Here is a 15,246-nt window from a genome sequence, read left to right on the forward strand (position 1 = left end):
TTTTTTTGCACTTTTTAATTAACTAATTTTTTCAGCAATCATTGAAACAAAATACTGATACAGATAATATTGGTCCCAGAAATCAGCCAGGTAAATAATAGTTTTTATGATCTCTTTAGAAAGACATAATTCGGTAGATTTTAATGCATTACGCAATAATAATAGAACATCATAAAAAAGGACATAATTTGGCTTAAAATCTCTCTAATGTCGGGGCGTCGGGCGGCTCAGTGGATAAAGCAGGCACCCCATAAATGAAGGCAATGTCATTGTCACTATTGACCTTCTGCCCTGTCTAATAAAGGCAAAAATGCCAAAAAAAATAATCTTTAAAAAAACAAAAATCTCTCTAATATGATTAATTTTGGCTTGTGTATCATCCACAAATACTGTACCGTCTCTCCCCTTTCTGTTTTTAAAGCGCTGTCTCTCTGATGAGTCTCCTCATCTCTCAGCCTGAATTCAATACGACAGCCTCAAACACACACACACACACACAATGATGACTATCTAAAGTGGTTACATGCATGCACCCAGAGGTAACACAATACTTTTACAGCTAATATTCTCTCTCAGTGAGCCATTAAAGGCCGACTGTAGAAGGGAGCGGCTTTATAACTCCATAACCGTAAATTATAATGGAGCAGAAGAGGCGTGGTGGTTACAGGAGACACGGGCTGGTGAGCGTTCGCGGGACACTAATGGCACCAAAACAATCAGATATGCAGTACGACTATTTAAATGGTTATGGAAATGTGGGAGATATGCGATGTGTCCGTTATGGCTCATGAGACGTCAGAGAGAGAGAGGACAGATGGGGACGATCAGAGAGGAGACAGTAAAGACGACGGTCTATATTTAGCTGCGTGTTTACACTGCGAGGTTTGTATGTTACATTCCTCATCGTGGCGACGGCCTTCACGTGCTGCAGACAAAACAGCGACGCTCTCATGTGCAGGTAGGTTTCTGTCAGGGAAGGTGTGAACTTTGACCGCAGGAGCTTTTCACAGACGGCTGCTTTGTGTGCGCCGGCAGACGTAAACACAGAAAGTGGCTGCAGCTCAAAGGCGCACAGTTACTTCATGAGTGACTGGACATTTATGCAGGAAAAAAAGTCACACAGTTATTATTCCACTTTAAATCCACCATAAATTTCCAAATAAAAACTGACGTGGAATTTGAGTGGGAAAAATTTGATTTCATAAACAGCAGTTTGACAAAAAATAATAATTTTTCAAAGCCTCAAAGGTCCAGTGTGAAGGATTTAGGGGGCAGAAATGTAATATAATATAATAAGTATGTTTTCTTTAGTGTATTATTATCTGAAAATAAGTATAACTGTATTTTCTATCTTAGAAGGAGACGTTTATATCTACATGGCGAGCAGGTTCTCGTCTACCAAGATCACCATCACAAAGTTTCTACAGAAGCCAAGAACAGACAAATCAAACACTGCCATCGCAGTTAGCAGCTCCTTGGCAATGCTCACTGAAAAATGCAGAATTTATGAATGAGCAAATTTATTTTATAAGTGAAGATTTCTCCTATACGTCACTGAAAAGTTGCACGGGAGACTTGAAGTTTCCACACACCAGTCAGGGTTTCCCCACACATCCATTTATTTTTGGCGGCCTGCCACGATTTAAACATCTGCTGCCACGAAGTGATTTAACATTTTTGGAGCTGGACTGTTAATTATGAGCACTATTAGAATATAAACTGTATATATACTGTTTGGTTATTAATTGCACATCATGCAGAGTGTATTTCTGGCAGAGGTGGAGCAGCCAGGCGCAGTGAAAGTGACACATGACGCTTTTATACTGAGATCATGCTATAGGGCCGCAATACATATATATAAATACATAAATATATAGGGCCCTCCTTTATGCCGTCCCTACACTTTTACACAGAACTGAACGACGGGCATCATTTCGCTCCAGTGTGTGATAATACACTTCATCGCAGCATCCTGCAATCAGAAAAGCATCACGAGCGTCACACGAGCGTCCGCCTCAGTTCTGACATATATCACATGCGTCAGCAGCACTTTCTAAACAATAACAAAGGCATAACATCTCAATAACAGTCATTTATCAAATCTGTTATATGGCAGCTGCAGGACGTCCCGCATGAGCAACCACATCTTAAATTCAGATTTTAGGGAAAAAGTGTCAAACTGTGCACATACATCATTCTGTGCAGTAGTGCTCAAACATCTGTGATTTTTTTATTATCATTATTATTATTATTACTATTATTAATATTTTATTTTATTTTATTTTATTTTTTTATTTTATTTTTTACATTTTAATTTATTGGTTGATAATTAATTAATTAATGTATTTATTTATTTATTTATTTTCTATTTCTTTCTCTTCTCTCTCTCTCACACCCTTCACAACCATAATCTTCACCAGTGACTGCCAGTGCAACACACACACACACACACACAAAACACACACACACAGACAAACACACACACACACACACACACACACACACACACACACACACACACAAACACACACACACACACCTATACTGATACAATAACCGAATAATGACTGTTATTGTTGCACAGCGGTGCTCGAACATCCACTTGAAGTAACAACAAGCAAAAACACTTTTTCGAGGGGCTTAAAAACGGGCTTATCATCTTGATGGAAATGATAAAGTGACATTCACACTTTCATTTTCTGACAAATGCAACAACAGCGCAAGTTTATTACGTTTGTGGGCCTCGGTTATTATAAATCAATCATCTTATTTGTCATGAGGTTTTGTGTGAATCCCGAGTGTCTGATGGGACCAAAAACACTTCACAGAGCGAGCCGCCACGGGGCTTGTGTCTGCTTGTCTGCGAGGGAGTTATCAACACCAAACACTTCATTATCGCTGCGAGTACGAGGCGAACTCTGACAGAGGATTTTTCTGTTTCCAAAACTTCAATCTTACATCATAGTTTATGTTACTCTGATGGATCCTGACAGTTGTTTATTTTGTGTTTGTTTCTCTGTTTTGACGGCTGATCTGTGTTTGTGTGGAGGGTTGTTTGTACGTGTGTGTGTGTGTGTGTGTGTGTGTGTGTGTGTGTGTGTGTGTGTGAGGTGTGGCTCTGCACTGAAGCCTGTGATTTGTGCGTGAGTGTTTAGCACAGAGAAAACTTGGCCGTGGGTTTGCGGTGACATGGATGCTGATGTGAGTTAATGAGCTGCTGGCTGCGATGCGACGGAAGACGAGCAGACTTGTTGTACTGTGAAACAGCGTTCTGGAAACTCCAGTAATGACTGTATTTTTTTAACTGTGACTTCAGTATGTGATTATCCCGTACATCCCGTTTCCCAAAATGCCTTGTGAGTAAACCCACAGCACAGGTGCAAACATGTTGTGCGCGCAGATTGTGAAATCCAAAGCAATAACAATAGACGAAGCAGGAAAACAGCACAGAAAATATATCAGAGAAAGTGAGTTATAACGAAAATACAAACACTGTGGCAGCTCTGGGTGAGATTTTTATAACAGTTTATATTCTATAATTACTGGCACGCAGTTGTACGCCTCTGCACACCAGTCAGGTCGCAGCGACAGTTCACAGCCACGAAAACTTGGATGCCTCACACACATCTTTAGGATCTCTACAATCAGCACACACCCGAAATTAGTGTCACCAATTCAGCATGTGACCAAATGTAACGCTTTCTGTTCCTGAGTTACGCACTGAGCAGAGTTTTCCGACACATTCATTTATTTGTGGCAGCCCACCACCACTAAATAAGGACCCGCAAAAATGTAAGTAACAGATTGATATGATTATATGATAATAATTAAAAAGAAGTGTAATTTTTGATCAATTTTATTTAATAATTATTTCACACATAATCTGAATCTCACTCTAAAACTACTGAGATAATTTTTTTATTTATGAACACAACTACAATCAACTTTTTTTTGCATGTTTTTAAAATTTGTAATAAAATATTCTCTGTATTTTTGTCATATCCTCAAGAATATCATCATCATCACAAAAATACCATGATTTATTATGATATTGTTTATGGCCACATCACCTACCTATATCGATTTATCTTGAGATAAGACAGACAGACACACGGACAGACGAAGGGAAGGACAAACGGACAGCTCAAAAACGTAATGTCTCAGGCCGTGGTTATCGACATCGCGGATGTCATAATAAAAAACATAACAAAAACACTGCTGCAGTTCTAGGGTTGTCGGTTTTTAACAGTTTATAAAAAGACACAACTGAAAGCGTAAACGTCAAAAAGAGAGAGACGCTTTCTGCAGAGTTTTCTCCGGTTTCTTGACATCCAGGAATGTCAGCCACCTGATAACATCAGTGTTTCATGTAAACGATGCCAAGAAAAAAACATTCCTTTCCTTTCTCTCACATCTAGTATCAGTCTTTCCTGTAATCTGCAGTTCATTTCCTTCCCTTCTCTCCATTTCTCTCCTTTGTTTCTCTCCTCTCACTGAACACTGTAGCTTCACTCCACAGTTGAGACTCTCACGTCCGAAAATTCGCTCGTATTCAGCTGTAATCCGTGCAAACTGCCAGAGATACTCTCTGCATATTAATGAAATCTTTGGATATCATCCTCGTAATGACCAGCCAGGAGGAAATGGGTCTGAGGCGCCATGGCAATAGATGAGTCCCCATGGAAACAACCATAATGTGGCATGGTGTCGCCATGACGACCACACAAACTGTGAGAATTCCGCTGGATGAACCAATCGGAGCTTTGGAGCCAAAGAATGTCAACGTCAATTCAATTTAATACATTTTTATTTTATACTTTTACTGCAATACACCTCAGAGGAAAATACTGTACTTTTAATCCACTACATTTATGAGATAATGTTAGTTATTTTCAGATTTAGATAAATAATACAAAATGTAATCAACAAATTAATTCTGACATTATTTTATGAATGAGCTTCTCTTGGTCCACACAGTGGAAAAAGCTGCATATATAAGGTGATAAACAGCGACACATCGATTACAGTTTTCTTAGCTGATTCTGATTTCCATTTTTTTTTTCTTTCTTTCGATTGACAGCATACACACAAACATAATTTTATTAATTTATATAAATATAAATTAAATATATAAATATAATTATATAAATTATACAAATATAATTTATATAATTTCATTTTTTTTTCTGTTTTAGATCCACATTAATAGAGAATTTTGTTTGTTGAGACTTTGAGAACAAAGTCGGATTATTGTGAGAAAAAGAATCAGAATTTTATGAGAAAAAAACGTAATATTACCAGAAAAAAAGATGTAATGCTACAAGACAAAAACTTGTAATTTTACAAGAAAAAAAGTCTGAATTTTACACGAGTAAAGTCATAATTTTATGAGGACAAAGTCCTTATTTTAAAAGAATGAAGTTGTAATTTTTCAAGAAAGGGGAAATTATATTACATATATATTAAATATTGCCAGCAAACTATAGAACAGACAACAACATCATGTAACATGAGAACCGATTTTGAGCTCTTTTTTAAAACAGTTTCTCAGTTATTAATATAAACATAAACTGTAGTTATTATCACAAGACTTTGTTGGCTTTTGTTTTTATTTTTAAAATATATTTTGGTAAATAATACGCCTATTTTGAGGCACCCAGTAGCTCAGTTGGTAGAGCTGGCGCCCCATGTACAGAGGCTGCGTCCTCACCTCTCCCTCCCCCTTTGAAAAGTATAAATACTACGCCTATTTTTCAAAGACAGAGATGGGCCATAAAAACTGCTTACAACACCGGTGACTCATACTGTGCCACCCAAAACTAAACAATCTCGTGATTTTACAGAAAAGGAGACCTTGTGAAAAGTAACGACAAATGTACACAAAACGTTTCAGAGCTTAACGTGCAGTAACATCGCTGGCTGTGGGGAGCGCCATGAACCTCCAGAGAGACGCTAAAGTAAAAAGAAGCTTCTGGGAAAAATAGAAAGAAATCTATTTAGTCCCTTTTCTAAAGTTTCAACCTGGAAAAACTTGGAGTTGTATTTTATTGCTTTTAACCGACCAATCAGACGGGCGTTTTCTGCAACACCCCACATGAACACAAGTGTCAGATGAAAAGGTTAACTGACACTTGTAAAGTCAAAGAGGCTCATTTACACGGAGGAGAAGGAATCCCTCACACACACACACACGCACACACGCACACACACCACACACACACACACACACACACACACACACACACACACACACACACACACACACACACACACACGCATACGACTATTGAGAAAGAGCAGACACACAAACACCAGTCACAAAGAGATGGACTTTCCAACCTCCCCTGATTTACAATCCGTCTTTGTCTCTCAGGACGGCGCACTAACACAATGCTAATGGCAGCAAAAAGCACACGGTTCCACGCCTAAAATGGTCTCATCGCCAACCGCAGTGAGCCGCACGGTGACAGGAGCAGAGCTGGAAAGTTGGTTCTCTGCCCCCGAAACCCCTACAGCTGCAACATCTGGAGCTTTCTGAAGCCTCTTCTGCAGCGAAATATATGATGTTTAAACTGTCTTTGTGCGCTGGCATGGAGTGCCATGGAAGTAAACATTAAATTGAAAAAAAATAAAATAAAATAAAAACAAAAATAAAAATGTATATGGTAATGAAATTAATCTTTAAATAAATATATATATAATATATTTAATAAATATAATAAACATAAATATATAATTGAGTCAATATAGTTCAATAAATAAAATATTTTTTAAGGATGTTTTTTTTATTTCAGGGGATTTTTTTCTTCAAAATTCCAAATATATTTATCATTAGTTCTTTAATCCATAGTCATATTTATTTATTTCAAAGCATATTAATTTATTTATTACTGACTTAAATGGCATTCCAAACACTGGGGCCTTAATATTTTCAGTGCTGATAACACGGCAGGTCTGATTAACTAATATTTAATTTGGCGCTCTTAAATCATTATTTAAACATAAAACATGTTGTTATCTCCACTCTCGTGTTTTAATCTGTTAGCATTAGTCAGATCGCTGGTGGGGTGACTAATATGTTTTATGACATCATATAAATACAGCATATAACACTATATTTTGCAGCATATTAATCATCTTAACTTACTGATATGCGAGAAAATCCTAATGTGATTATTTTGACAGATATAACGACTGTATGACACATTTTATAAAAAAAAAACAAAAAACTTGCAGCTCTTGCATTTGGGAGATTTCCCTTTGCCATATCGCAGTTTCAATAATATTTTGATAAATTTTGCAGCTCTAAAAGAAAATCTGAACAGTAAATTGAGAAAAATTGCAATTATTGCATCAAAACAGACAGAAATGTTAACTTCTTATACTTTTTTAGTTAATTTTTTACACTGAAATAAACAAAAAATATCATTTGATATGATGTACCATACTAGTAATTTCACCAGTAATTTATACTCTGTATATCAATTTACTCAACATAAGCACATTCAAAAATATATTGCATGTTTTTGTTAGTCATAAAAAAAGAGTCTTCTACAATTATATAATTCTTTGAAATAACCTATTCAACATAATAACTAATTTTACTTTGTCACTTTAAGAGCATTTTGCTGATAATAATTCTGCACTCTTACTTAACATTTTGAAATCAGGACTTTCCATGTTGGAATATAATAATAATAGATATTTTTTTTATTAAATTGTGTATCTCTGGGCATCTACAGGCATCAGACACTTAAAATTTCCAGTTTTTAAGACCTTTTTAAGAAAATTTGTAACCAAATTTTAAAAAAAAATCATGTTTTTCTTAATCAAGTGTTGCAGGTAAATACAGTATATACACATATGTGACCCTGTGCAGACGGAAGTATTAAGTAAGCATATGGTTATTAGAATGAGTTACGTTAATCTACATTTTGCCAACATGTAAATGCAGTTATAAAGTAAAAAGACAGTTTAAGGTTCAGCTGAAATTTGGATTTTCATGCAGGAGAACTCGACTCCTTTAACAAAAAGAAATTGGACAAAAAAAAAAGACATAAATTAGATCAAATATTTGTGGCAATCAAGACCTCATATATTCAAATGAAGACTATTTTATGATTGTTGAGGCCTAATATTTACCCAAAAAAGACATTTTAAGACTTTTTAAGGATGTTTGTTTTGATTTTTAGGATCAGTCGTTCTTCCATCACTGCAGTCAGATTCCTGGATGCTCACCAGCGTTTACGCACCCATTCATGTGACCGTGACCGCGACAGACCCACGTCCACATCGATCCATTCATAAAGACGAAACAGAAGCACAGAATACTCTCCTCTATGCTGTATAACACCCTGGTGACAGTCAGCGCTGCTGTGACACCGTGACTCTCAGTCATTACACACTGCACTCATTCATTCATTCAGTCATTTATACGTCTATTCTTTCAACGTGCAGATGTTCTTTTGTCAGTCACGGTGCTGCTGACAGCGTCATTTCCATCTAAAATCAGAACTCTCCTTCTAAAACCAGAGCCTGCTCGTCGAAAAGTATCATTCCTGAAACATCATTTTACACTTTACATGACAAAAAACTATGTCAACATTTCACAGTTGAAGCGCTTTTAAACTGCACCATCATATCCAAACGATATCTGATGACCGGCCTGGAGATTTGCCTACTAACACGATTATTGTTTCTATATCCTGGACTTTATTTGACCTTTGCTATCATAAATTCAAAACAGAGCTGAGAAGTTTACATAAAGCACACAGCTCGGGATGCCTGTTTATGCTCACATTAGGCCATTACAGCATATGCTATTAATTATGAGTTAAATTATTACTTACTTTATGTACATTATTAAATAGTTTTTCAACCTGTACTTATATAATATGTCATATCAAGGATGCAGTTGTGTAATAAAATAACTAATAAAACATGTTTGGTCAATGCATAAATGTATTCGTTTGGTATAAAAAACCTCTGTTATTTTGTCAGTTTTGAACAGATGAAGTTGAGCTTTTGCATCAACTTTTATCTGCACATTTATAACTTCAAATCCAAATTTAATTGCGAACTGCAGAATAAAATCCTCTGATATGATTGTGACTGTTATGGACGAAGTACTAAAGTTTGCTATTTATATGAAATTATTAATCAAACATGACTAATAATGCCGCCAAAAATAGATTTTCTGGAGCGTTCATTAAGTTTGTAGATTAAATATATAGTACTCAGTTATGCATTGCACCACACTCACAGGCAACATCCGAAATTAGAGAGGGAGCTCCACACACACATTTACGTTTTATTTATTTAGTATAGTTTAATTTTATTTCTTATTCCAATTCAAACGTCTGAATATTCTTCAGAATTTAGGATTCTTTGCTCTGTGAAAGATAATTATGATATCAAATATCATTATATCAGCATAACATGGCCTCAGAATGACAACAGACCGGTTTCCATCGCAGATTTGAAGAAAAATTAAACAATATTTTCAAAATGTCAATAAAATGCAATAGAGATGACTGCGTTTTCCATTTAATGGTGTTATGCAATTCTCCTCTGGTGATAACATTAAAAGAAGCATGATGATGGACGTTCAAAACATTAGCAGGTTTGTTTCTACTGCAGCCAACGCTCTAGCTGACATTATTTCCAATCGAAAGCGACGTAGGCGTGTTATGGAGCCATAATAGAGCCTCTTATATGCTGGAGTGGCCACGTATGAGGGATTTCTGGGAGCTGATGGTCCACGATTTCACAGAGGACTTGTGGATTCAAAACTTCCAGAGGATCCGCTCAACTTTTGCAGAGTTATGAGATGCAATAACAGCTTTTGTAGCTCCTGCTGCATCATGAAGGAGCCACTTCCTACCGACCAGCACGTATACATGGCATCATGTGACCTGCAGAAGGCAAAAAAAGTGTTTCCACTGCAGCTTTGCGAAATATGCCTTTCCAAAATTGCCCAAAATACACTCTCATGCAAGTTTAAAAACTTTTAGTGATAAATGGGAGTTTTTACTAAACTGACATGTTTCCATTAGGTGTATTTAATATTCGCAATTTTAATTTGTGCAATGGAAACCCGCCTATTAATATCTTATGTTATAATTATTTCTCAGCATCACCTTTCTTTAAATTTACTGGTGCAAACCCTCCACAAACCAAAATAAAGATAAATGCAATCTGAATGTTTAGATCCTAAAAAAAAGGCTGCAAACCCTTACATGGAGAAAGTAAATAGAGACTTCATATACGGGCATCTTTCCTCTCTGTGACTGCGTGTCAATAGTTCCCATTCAGTGATCACAGGCTGAGGTCTGTCTCACCACCAGTGACTGTGTATCTGTCTCAGCTAGTCACAGACCAGCACACACACGCACACACACACACACACACACGCACACACACACACACACACACACACACACACAGAAAACAAACAATACAACCACATGCTTGTGCTGATTAAAAAATATCCATGCTCATTTCTTTAAACTCCTCAGTATGTGATTTAATTATGACTGACGGCGACACGTTTATTTACCAAATAACAGCATCGTCGTCTCCACAAACAAACACTAAACGCGGTGAATTAACATTACCTCACCACAACTGAGGTCATGTTTACTCATTCCATCACAATCCTCGGCACTGAGAGCCGAGAGCCAGCGTGGGTGAATCAGTAAGCGCCCCCCCTCCACCGTGCGGCGTGCTGACTCAGCTGAACTCGACTTTTCCCACTACAATGAGAGACACCATGAAAAGGCTCATCCAGAATAAATTAATGCAAAAACCAGAAGGATTACGCCGACGCGGCTGACCTTTTGTGTTTGTGACCTTATATAGTTGTTATTAATCCTTTTATTACAACACTGACTGCGTGCACACATCCATGTGTTGCCAAGTTAAACTCATACACCAGTAAACCCATTAAAACCACAGCAAACTGGCTTGAGTTTACACAGTTTCTGCAAAGCACCGTTTTAATGCCTCAGTGTCGAAGCTGCAGGTAGACTGATAAAACGGCCAGTGTTACGTTACTGCGGGTAGACAGATATCGGCGTGCATGTTAGCAGATAAGTAACAAGAAACGCAGTAAAGAAATGCCAAATATATGAAAGAAAGTTTGTCCAGACTGACTTTCTTTTAACTGTAAAACCAGTTCAGTAAATATCTTGGTCCCGATGATAATCTGCAGAATCCTTCTTAGAAAATGTAGGAAAAATGCATGGAAACTACGTTATCACATATCAGCTGATCAGAACTGCAACGATTGATCGATCAGTTGAGCATCGAGCTATTATTGAACAACTATTTCAACAGAAAGTCCAAACATTTGGTTTCTGCTTTTAAAATGTTGCAATTTGATGATTTTTTTTTTTTTTTTTTTGATCTGCAATAAAGTGAATATCTTTAGGTTTTAAACTGTTGCTCAAACAAAAGAAAACATTTGAGGACACCACAGGACTAATTATAATGGCTGTTTTTCAGCCAATATATCAGATGTACTGATTTTTTTTTTTTAATTCTCAAATACAAATATATCAGTCGGGCTGTAACTGAAACCAAATGTTGAACATAAATATGACGCTGACAAATAAGACATGAACGAGGACGGACCATTTCTGAAAAGATGCAACCAAACATCTGTCTATAGTTAGCTTTTGCTTTATCATCGTAATATAGAAGGAAAATTCACTTTAAGTACCACCCTGACACACACACACACACACACACACACACACACACACACACACACACACACACACACACACACACACACACACACACACACACACACACACACGGCTCTGCAGCTGCAGGTGGAGTGTGATCACCGCGGCTGCACATTTGCTTTGGGCGTAGGCAGAGTCTGACAGTGTTTGCTCGGCCACAATAAACCTGCAGCGTCCTGACAACACACAGTTATTACTGCCAGCACCGAGAATCCTCCCGTTTCCCATTACAACCTGCGGTCAAACATTAATGGACAGATTAAACGAACCGCAGACGGACAGGCTGAGAGACACGCTGATCAACACACAGTATGGCTGAAAAAATCCTCATACACACCTGCTAGTGTCTGAAAGGACATACGAGCTCAGGAAACTGCACATTTTCTGCATCTTCCAGCCTTTAAAAACAATCTGCAGTACAGCAGGGATTTAAAATATAATTTACTCTGAAAAAGTTCAACCTTGTGTGTTTCAGGTATATAAACCAGTCTCAGAAAGAACGAAAAGCTGGTAAAAAAAATACAATTTATACGCATATTTCTTAGTTTAAGAACCTAAATGTTGAAAAGACGTAATTGCGTGATTTTCATTTCAGCACTTCCACAATAAATCAAAACTATTCGTGACATGTTCAAGGTTTGAAATCAGCGACGAGCTTCCGAGCTGCTTTATGTCTCTAAATGCGCAAATTAATTTCTGGTATAACAAAACATGACTGCATAGCCCAGTAACTGCAAAAGCTGCATAGAAACATCAGTATATTGTGTATTATATATGACAGTGATACTCAACTTATGGCCCAGGGGCCAAATCTGGCCCCTGATTTTCTAATTCACATTAAAAATAAAGTGATTCACACTGAGAATTGTTTTTGTACTTTAAGAGTACATACGGTGCCAGAGTGCATAAAAAGCATCAAAATGGAGCTTGTTTATAATTTTTTTGAAAAAGTGCCAGTGGAGGATCACCCTCATCCCCGACAGAGCTCCTAGTTACACCACTAATGTCCTGAAATCCTAAAATCCTGGAAAAGTTCTTAAATCCTTGAGATGTCCTAAAATAAAAAAAAAAAACGTGCTAAAACCTACAATGCTGTTTTTCTCAGTGGGGTGTTTTTTTAAATATAACAGCTTGAGATCCCCGTCGGTTTGGTCTGTTACAGCAACGAAGAGCGATGAAAATATTCTAAATATAGCTAAACTTTAACTGATATGGATTATTTTTAGGTGGCTAAAATTAAATGAAATGCAAAGTTTACTCTACGCCGTTTGATCACATGATGCAGCGGTTTGATACCCGGAAGTTATTGTAAATAAACATTTGTGATTATGATTCAGTCTATAATGTAGAATAAATCATTTGGTTTGGTGACCTCAGGATTGGGTCCCTGCTTTTTGCAGATGATGTGGTCCTGTTGGCTTCATCGGGCCGTGACCTCCAGCTCTGTGTGAAGCGGCCGGGATGAGATCCTGCCCCAAGTGGAGGAGTTTAAGTACCTCGGGGTCTTGTTCACGAGTGAGGGAAGGATGGAGCGGGACATCGACAGGCGGATCGGTGCGGCGTCTGCAGTAATGCGGACTCTGCACCGGTCTGTCGTGGTGAAGAGGGAGCTGAGCCGAAAGGCAAAGGTCTCGATTTACCGGTCGATCTTCGTTCCTACCCTCACCTGTGGTTACGAGCTTTGGGTAGTGACCGAAAGAACAAGATCGCGGGTACAAGCGGCCGAATGAGTTTCCTCCGTAGGGTGGCTGGGCTCTCCCTCACAGACAGGGTGAGAAGCTCGGTCATCCGAGAGGAGACAGATGAGGTGGCTCGGGCATCAATAAGGATGCCTCCTGGACGCCTACCTGGTGAGGTGTTCAGGGCACGTCCCACTGGTAGGAAGACCCAGGACACGCTGGAGAGACTATGTCTCTCAGCTGGCCTGGGAACGCCCCGGGAAGAGCTGGACAAAGTGGCCGGGGAGAGGGAAGTCTGGGTTTCCCTGCTTAGGCTGCTGCTGCGACCCGACTCCGGATAAGCGGAAGAAAATGGATGGATGGATCATTTAGGTTTATTGCAACTAGCTGAAAGGGAGCGAATCTCCACCTGCTTGTCAAACATAATTCTAGCAATAAACTGATTCTCCCGCGGTGCCTGTGTACTGAGACAGGGACAGTCGTCCAACTAAATGTCCTAACCGAGCTATAACTGTAACTCGACTAAACTGTGCATGTAAACTTACACACTTGCTGCCACAAATGCATTTTTGGAGCTGGACCGTTCAGTAAGGGCGCTGTTATTCAGTTATTCGCTGCAGCACAGTGCCTCCACCTTTTGCACCACCTCCTTTTGTCTCATAAATAACGAACAGTCCCTTATACATGTATAAGCTTGCATACAGCACCTTTAAGAGGCTGAAACCGCACGAAAACACACTGATATGATCCTTTAATGTCATTAATTCAGTCAATATGCTACTTTTTATGAACAAAAAACCGCGTTTCTCTGTGCTGTGTGTGTTTGTTGCAGTAATTCAGGGAAAAACAGTTTATGTTCAGACTCATTTCATCGAGTCACATCAGCAACTGAAAGTTAAAAATCACTGTTAATGAATCTCAAACTAACCGTTCAAACGTCCAAACCACAACACCAAAGACACAGCCGGGCTTCCGTTGCAGTTATAGGATGGCACTGTTTGCATGACAACGTAAAAAAGTCGATTTGTAGGAAACATTTTTGCAACATTTTTCCATTTCTCCGTTTTTCGCAGCGGAGGGAAACAAAACTTAACTCGCAGGACACAAACTCGCCCCAAAAACTCTGAAACAGCCTCAACAAGCCAAACGAGCACATTAACCCTCACGCTGAGCGGGAAAAGGTTTGTTTTTAGCAGCAGGAGAAGTTAAAGTCCGCTTACCTGCTCCGCGCGGTCACCTGTGGCGGAAGAAGCCATGTTGAAGGAGCTGCTCCGCTTCTCAGGTAAGTTTGACTCACAGGAGCCGAGGAGGAACCACACAAATCCCGGACTGTGGAGGAGTAAAACCGCCCGAGAGGAGGTGACATCTGCGTGAAGCTCCCGTTTCTGGCTGACTGAAGGGGGCTCGTGCCTTCAGGGGGTCCAGAGCGCGTGCGGAGCGTCGGTGTGTCCCGGTGTAAACTCTCAGGTGAAGCGGAGCCGAGACCAGCTGCAGCCCGGAGACACGCTGAGAGGACAGCGGGGACAAAGACAAACACAGGGGGGCAGCACTGATCACACGAGCTTCATATAAATACTCAGTGGCGGAAAGTAACTAAGTACATTTACTCAAATATTACATTTAACCCTCAGGTAATACTACACACTTATATCGCTCCGCGCACAAGATGCGTTGGATGCGTTGATTTTTTAATATGATAGTTTTTTAAACATGTCCTAATAATAAATATAAAATTTTAAAAAAAATATTCGTTTTCCGAATTTTAACCTAGGTTGTTGTTTTTTCACGCTGACACTATGTTTATAGATTTAAAAAAG

The 15,246-nt window shown here is 38.7% G+C and overlaps 1 protein-coding gene across 1 annotated transcript in view; it reads right to left on the minus strand.

Moving 5' to 3' along the window:
* The window catches only part of LOC121959378 (ankyrin-3-like), a 178,954-nt gene extending 164,075 nt beyond the window's left edge, over positions 1-14,879 (minus strand). Inside the window, exon 1 of the mRNA XM_042508659.1 lies at positions 14,650-14,879. Coding sequence (XP_042364593.1) covers positions 14,650-14,685 — 36 coding nt within the window. The 5' untranslated portion in view covers positions 14,686-14,879. The remainder of the gene's footprint in view (positions 1-14,649) is intronic.
* Positions 14,880-15,246: the final 367 nt, after the last annotated feature.

Source organism: Plectropomus leopardus, chromosome 19 (assembly GCF_008729295.1).
Source record: "Plectropomus leopardus isolate mb chromosome 19, YSFRI_Pleo_2.0, whole genome shotgun sequence".
NCBI classification, from domain to species: domain Eukaryota; kingdom Metazoa; phylum Chordata; class Actinopteri; order Perciformes; family Serranidae; genus Plectropomus; species Plectropomus leopardus.